At 38.9% G+C, this 6,785-nt stretch overlaps 1 protein-coding gene across 2 annotated transcripts in view; it reads right to left on the bottom strand.

The window, feature by feature from the left end:
* Positions 1 to 701: 701 nt before the first annotated feature.
* sec31b (SEC31 homolog B, COPII coat complex component) overlaps positions 702 to 6,785 on the bottom strand; it is a 17,992-nt gene continuing 11,908 nt past the window's right edge. The window contains exons 20-26 of one of the 2 annotated variants that reach the window (XM_015023748.1): positions 6,153 to 6,545; positions 5,949 to 5,987; positions 4,136 to 4,194; positions 3,133 to 3,258; positions 2,906 to 3,025; positions 2,743 to 2,814; positions 702 to 2,075 (exon numbers count right to left, since the gene is read on the bottom strand). In XM_015023748.1, the coding sequence (XP_014879234.1) occupies positions 1,896 to 2,075; positions 2,743 to 2,814; positions 2,906 to 3,025; positions 3,133 to 3,258; positions 4,136 to 4,194; positions 5,949 to 5,987; positions 6,153 to 6,545 (989 nt within the window). In that variant the 3' untranslated portion in view covers positions 702 to 1,895. The remainder of the gene's footprint in view (positions 2,076 to 2,742; positions 2,815 to 2,905; positions 3,026 to 3,132; positions 3,259 to 4,135; positions 4,195 to 5,948; positions 5,988 to 6,152; positions 6,546 to 6,785) is intronic. The other variant, XM_015023749.1, reaches the window with a different exon arrangement.

The following is a 6,785-nucleotide window of genomic DNA, read 5'->3' as shown; positions in this document are numbered from 1 at the left end:
ATTAAAACAAATCCAGTCCAAAAAATGATGACTTATGCAAATGTGATTTCATGAGCCTTTAAACCAGCATCACATTTGCTTTTGATGCTTATTTATACAGGTTACCATGCAAACTATATGCTAAGAAATGATGTGTATTTGGTTGGAGTAACTGTCTGATAGAAAAGTCACTGGGGGGGAAAAAAATAAATAACACAACTGTTATAGAATTTTTGCTATTCACTCCACTAACATGAGAGATTATTGGCACCTGAATCTGGGTTTAAATTAAATAAAGATGCCAAGAGTATTTTCTTGAGCAATGCTGGTAAGACATCTTCCCTGAAAATTTCAAAAATCCTGAATTATTGCTTAGACTTTTGCTTGATATCAGTCAAACGTATTAACATTCTAAATTAAACTAGACAATGCTTTGCCAGACTATCCCTATTTATGCATACAAATGCATCCCTTACCATTATCTGATTTTTATTATCCTCAAAAAGGTAAATGCAGCTGCAGGGAAGTTATGTTCCCTAAATTGCATTTGGGGAGCTTGATGGGTCTTAATCGGTTGAAAAAAAAAAAAAAAACATTTGTGATTTGTGGGTCTAATCTCACAAATCAAAAGAAAAAAAAAAGATTAAATCCAACCTGTGACTAAAAGGACCTCTTGCAACCAGTGAATCAAAGAGACATTTTATGTTTGAAGACTTCAAATATCGTAAGTGGAACTTTATTTCAAAAAGATACCGAAATGAGTAAAGTAAGCAACATGGATTGTATAAATATCTGTGTAACCAAAACAGACACAGTGAGGCACTTTCCTGCCCTCTGCCGTCACAAAACAAACCCAGAGTTTAATTCTTTTTTTTTTTAAGTAGCTACAAAACTATGAACATCATCTGTAATTTGTCAGTTTGTAAAGATTTGATCATTACATCTATGAGAATTTTTTTTTTTTAAAACAGATGTTACAAAATACAACATTGCTGTCTGCATGGAAGATGGAGTAACAGGATTTTAAACAGAGAGAGTGGCTAATTTCTTTATGATTCCACAGAAATTATTTGAAGTTTTGTTCTAAAACCTACTGTTTGAATTCATCTTAGGATAAATAAGAGGAAAGCATGCACATTAATGCAAATATGGAGGGGAAAAAAGTGGGGAAAAATATCATTCACACAAGCTATCAAAGTTCAATCTGAAAAAAAAAAAAAAAAAAAAAAACATTTGACGGGACATTCTTCTTCAGTGCTTTGGCCCAAAGACTCCCCACACCGTCATTACAAGAAATAAATCCTCGGAACAATCGGAAGTTCAAAAATGCTTTTGATGCCGTTTGTTTTTATAAAATGGTTCACACAGCTGTATCAGTCTGTTCCTCCCTCACACAGAGTACACAGACGGAGTGGATTGTAAGGACGACCCAGATTTTATTCTCATGATTTATGAAAGTGTGAGCCCTGGATGTGTTGTTTTTGCAGCTGGAGCGCTGCATGCATTTTATTACACTTTTCCGCCCAAACTCCCCCAACATCCACGAGCGCCATAAAGGAAAAATACACACTGCAGTACAATGTAACGCGTTTTATGGAAATACACCTGCTTTGCATCAACTGTTTTCATGTATTACATCACTATTTTCAACTCATATACTCAGCCACTTTCTGAATACATTCATGTTTTGTTTTTTTTTGTTGTAAAAATCAGCACAGCAACATCAACAGACATCTACACAAAAACCTCCACCTCACTGGCTCAAACAGCCGCGGCGTCCTCTGGGAGGGAGCGGGTTCCGTAACGCTAATCAGCCATTATTCTCGTCGTTGACACGTCATCGGCTCTTTAAGGAAATAAATATGCATTCAACAACATGGTAACACTGAAGAGTGGTCGGTGTTGTCTTCGGGGTGTTAGACGCCCAGCTTGTTGGCGATGGTCATGAGCACTTTGAGGATGGGCATGAAGGCAGAGATCTCGCTGAAGTTGCTGCTGCTGACCACCTGAGTGTGGATCTCCAGGCCCCGCTGGTAGTTTTGGCTCGCCACGCAGCGGCTGATCTCGTGGAGTCCGCTCAGGATGTTGTGAGAGAGCTTAAAAAAGAAGAAGTAGCATTTGGTAACTTGTTATGCCGTAGTTATGTTTTCCAGATTATTCAACTCTTGTATGCTTTTCTCAAATAAGCAGGGAACTTCAATCTTAAGTTTAACCTCTAAAATCCCCAGTCTACTGGAATGGGCAGAATATTTCTGGGTTTAAGCCAATGAATAATTTACAATCAATTTGTTTTACCATTCATGTTTTTTTTTTTTCGTTTTGTAAGAGTATAAACTCTGAGACTTCCTTGAACTGCTTATGAAAATTTATATTTTCCCCCAATTTATTTTCAGGCTGAAGAGGAGTAAAAAAAAAAAAAGTAAATTTATAGATACATTTTATAGTACTGTCAGGCTTTTAATAAAAAAAGATAGATTACTTTTTTGTTACCAGAAAAAAAAAAGTATTGGGCTCTGATCTATAAGTTAAGAGTATCAGTTAAAAAAAAAACATGCTGTAGACAAGAAAGCTGACATTTTTGTTTAGCACTGTCATGGAGACACTGATCAGCTTCAGTTAGCTGACATCACGTCTCCGAGAACATATTGATCACCACGCACATTAACCTGTTGACCACGAGCCGTCCGCTGCAGAACAAGCCCTCCCTGCTCCCGTTTGACTCAGGATATGAACGATTCTGCTTGAACACAAAGCGATCCTTACCGACTGCTCTCTCAGCTTGTCGTACAAGTGTCCCAAACGCTTTCCAGCGTCATCGAGCTTCCTTTTTGTTTGCTGAAAAAGATTTATATGTTTTATGTTAGCACATACTTTCCTCTGCAGGGAAAACAGGCTGCGAAATGACAACAAAAACCAACTGACTTACAGGATCTCCTGCAGCGAGCTGGCAGCGCTGCACCAAGCTGTCAAAGGTGGTTTTGAGGACCATGTGCTCCGCGGGGATTTCCTTCTGCTCCACTCTCTCTGCTGGCAGCTGCTGGAGGAGCTGAGCAACAAACACGCACAAATGAAAAAACATAAAAGCTGATGCCATTCCTGACGAGCGCAATACTGCTGAGGATTCAAGTAACCGGCCCTCCGTCGGAAACGAACCTGTACGTTTGGCTCCTGAGGGGCTCCCGGTGGGACTTGGGTGTGGTTGTGTGGCTGTGGGGCCTCCACTGGGAAACCCATCACAGGAGCAGTGATGGGGGCTGGTGGAGTGTAGTTATCAGGGAGCTGTACACACAGAAAGGTTCAAATTTGATACATAGAAATATGCCTTTTAATTTGTTTTCCTCAGCTGCAAAAAGTGAAACATAAACTGGTACTGAGGCTGGTTTTCCTCAGAGTATTTATTTTGAACAGACTATCAAAAGTAAAAAAAAAAAACTGAAAGAAATAAGAATTAGTCATGCCAATTGAACACAATTTGTTCAAAAAGAAGCAGGTAGAAGATAAAAGATCTTTTGATCTTCTGAGTTGCTGCACTACTGTTTTCATACCAACATGCAGCCTTAACTTCAGATGGGACTGAAGGTTTCTGTTCAGTAGGATGAATGTGAACTCTTACAATCAGTTTTGACACAAATTGATGATGAATAGAGATTTCAAGTGTCAAAATCAAGATCTCAGCAGTCTCCTGAAGCAGGACATGAACAAGAGGTGGCCAGACATCTGATGGACTAGAATTTTTGCAGGACAGGATGGACGAAAAAATATCTCAAAACACGATAAGATGAAAGAAAGAAAGGAAAACAAAACAAACAAAAAAAAATACCCTGAAAAGTATCACATTTGCATGCCAGAAAAGTTGTGAAACTGCTCATCATGTTTTCATTTTGTAGTGTTGAAACATGACATTTTAACAGGAGTATTTACTCGTTTTAGATTCACAGTACATGCTGCCACAGAAAAACCAAACTGACATTTTATGTCATTTATTTAACAACATTTGGCCTTAGGAGCAGTAGTAGTGTTTTTGAAAAATACTCGTATGTTAAGAAGAGACTAACATTGGCCAATGTTGATGCTGATATGCATCCCTACTATAAACATTAACCTTAAATGGTTGACTTCTTTTTTTTCTATCATCAGGCAATGAATGAATAAATACCTTCTTTTTCCTGGGTCCAGTGCGAACTGCTGGTGGATCATTCCAGCCATCATGTGGTCCTACATAAAAAATATTGTGTTAGTTTTTACATGGGAAAAAAAAAAATCCCAACAGATAGAAGTAGATGGCCAAAAATGCACGAAGAAAGCTGCTTTCATACTTGCAACTGATAACATGTACAAACAGTGTTGTGAAAACGCCGCAGACGAAACCAGTCAGACAAGACTTGTGTTTACTTGTGTGTGCAAGTAAACGCTGTCTGCTGCTGAGGTGCAAAACTCATGCAGTGTTTTGCAGAACTATCATATCCCTTGAATTTTTCCAAAATTGTGACGTTAACGGACGTTATTAGATTCACGATGTCCAAAGGTTTTTCCAAGTAATTACAAAAAGTGCGGCGTACGTTGGTGTGTGGTTTTCTTCCAGGACTGATCTGTATTGAGATCCACTCAACTCCCCAACGAGCCTCCCTGTTCTGGCCAAAGCAACAAGTCCCCACAGCATGATGCTGCCACCACCATGCTGACTTATAACTTCCAACTCTGGAAGCTTGCAGCAGCAATGTGACTAAATGAGGAAAAAGTCAAGGGGTATGAATACATTTTCAAGGTACTGTAGCTGGCATGTATCAACTCCTGAATTTTAGAATGGCAGATATGTTCTCTAGCTCGCCTCTATCCCCGTTATTTTGGTTTTTTTTTTTTTTTTTTTTTTTAGCTTATGGACTTGCAAATGATTTCCCAATTAAGTCTGAATATGACGCTTTAGATTTCTTGTCACCTTTGAGGCAATGTTAGTCTGCATAGCAACACACTGCAAGTTAAAACATGTTTTTTCAACCGCTCAGATTTTATGGGTTTGAGCAAATTCAAACAGCGAAGTAAGGCAAAACATATGGGAAGCTTTCTATATGAAGTTCTCATAAGTAACAAATTAAACTACAAGCAATGCATTCAGTTTAGGTTAATAAATAGCTAGGAAAAAAATGTGGTGACATATAACGCCTACACTTTTATTTAATAATAAACCATATTAAGCAAGCCTTGAATGGTGATTGGCGGGAATCAAATAAAATCTTTTTTTTTTTTTTTCCTGACACCACATAAATTGCATGACGTCTAAGCACAATCAGTAACAGCAGCACTGTTACAGAGAGAAGAGTCAAAGTGACCTACTTTCAGTATCAGTCAGAGAAATCACAGAAGTGTTGGAAGGTATTTAAATGACACGTCAAGAGAAAGCTTGAGGGAGTACAGCACAGCTGCAGTGTTTTGTCTTTCTCAACTTTCAGTTCTGGCAAAGAAGGTGCTGGAGTTGGAGATAGCTACGGTAAACATCTACGTTCTCCAAGAGCGCTTTGTCAGCAATGCTAACCATGCCTATCACTAAAACAAGGTGCTAATGATGGCTTAAAAAGTCAATTTACTGATCATTAGAACAGCAAATTGTTCTGAATATTGTTGATATATCTTCTTATGCTACATTTTTGAGAATAAATAGGAAGAGGCTAGGTCAGTGGAGTACAAAAGCTAGAAACCGACCACAAAATTAGGATCATTGAATACTTCTAACTTAATGAAAAATAAACTTTAGTTACATTATTTGGGAATATAGAAACTCATTCCAATCGTCTAAAACCTTTGAAATCTTCAGTTATTGGCTGATACAAGCGACAGACAAGCGGAAGCAATTCAACAGAAAAAGGAAACTTGTTTCAGCTATTGCATCATAGTCTACATGTTTCTGCTTTTCTGTTCACGCTGTTCTATTATTATATATATATTTTTTTTATATCAAGCAATCGTTGCGTCACCTTGATGATCACACTCGAAATTCAGCCAGGGAAAATTTCCTGCAAATTAAAAACGGTGTGAGATCTGAATACAAGTGTTTTCTCATCACTATCACCCTACAGATGATGTTCTTATTTGGTAAAAATAATAATAATAATAAAAAAATGTAACCAGGTTAAAGGAATTTCACTTCTGACTGGAACATAATTGATCCCCATGTGTACCTGTAGGAGGAGGAGCAACTACAGGGGCCGGAAAGGGCTTTGCTGCAGGAGCTCCAGGGCCTCCTTGGGGATATCCAGCTCCCATAGGAGGGAAGGAACTAGATGCCATGGGGGGTGCTGGGCCTTGGCTGTGGAAGCTGCCAGGGAAAATGGGACCCGGTGCTCCTGGTTGCGAGCTGGGCGGCATCATGCCTGCGGGTAAAGAGGTAGACGGTACAAATCCTGTAGGAGGCACCCCAGGGCTCGGAGTAGGGGGCAGGCCTCCAGGGGTGGAGGATGAAGGTGGCAGTGGAGGCCCTGCCAGGCTTGCAGCTGGCATGGGCGGGCCAGTGGGAGAGAAGGGGCCGCCACTGGAAACGGGCTGAGGCTGGAATGGCTGATGAGAAGAGAAAGCTGGAAATGGACAGAAAGAGGAAACATTTACTTAAAACACAAAGTCTAGAAAATGATCATTCTAACATATGAATAAACAGTATTTTTTTTTTTAAATATTCTCTTTGACTTTTAAGTCAAAGAGAAAACTGACATGTGTTGCACATTTAATAAAAAAAAAAAAAAAAAAAAAAAAACCAAAAGTGCCCAAAAGGAAAAGGAAAACTTTAACTTCAAAATTTTTTGGGTTTTAACATTAAT

This window comes from Poecilia latipinna, unplaced genomic scaffold (assembly GCF_001443285.1).
Source record: "Poecilia latipinna isolate Pla-1442-1.1 unplaced genomic scaffold, P_latipinna-1.0 Scaffold3402, whole genome shotgun sequence".
Classification (NCBI taxonomy): Eukaryota; Metazoa; Chordata; class Actinopteri; order Cyprinodontiformes; family Poeciliidae; genus Poecilia; species Poecilia latipinna.
Note: the sequence above shows the minus strand (reverse complement) of the source record. Positions and strands in the feature narration are given on the sequence as shown.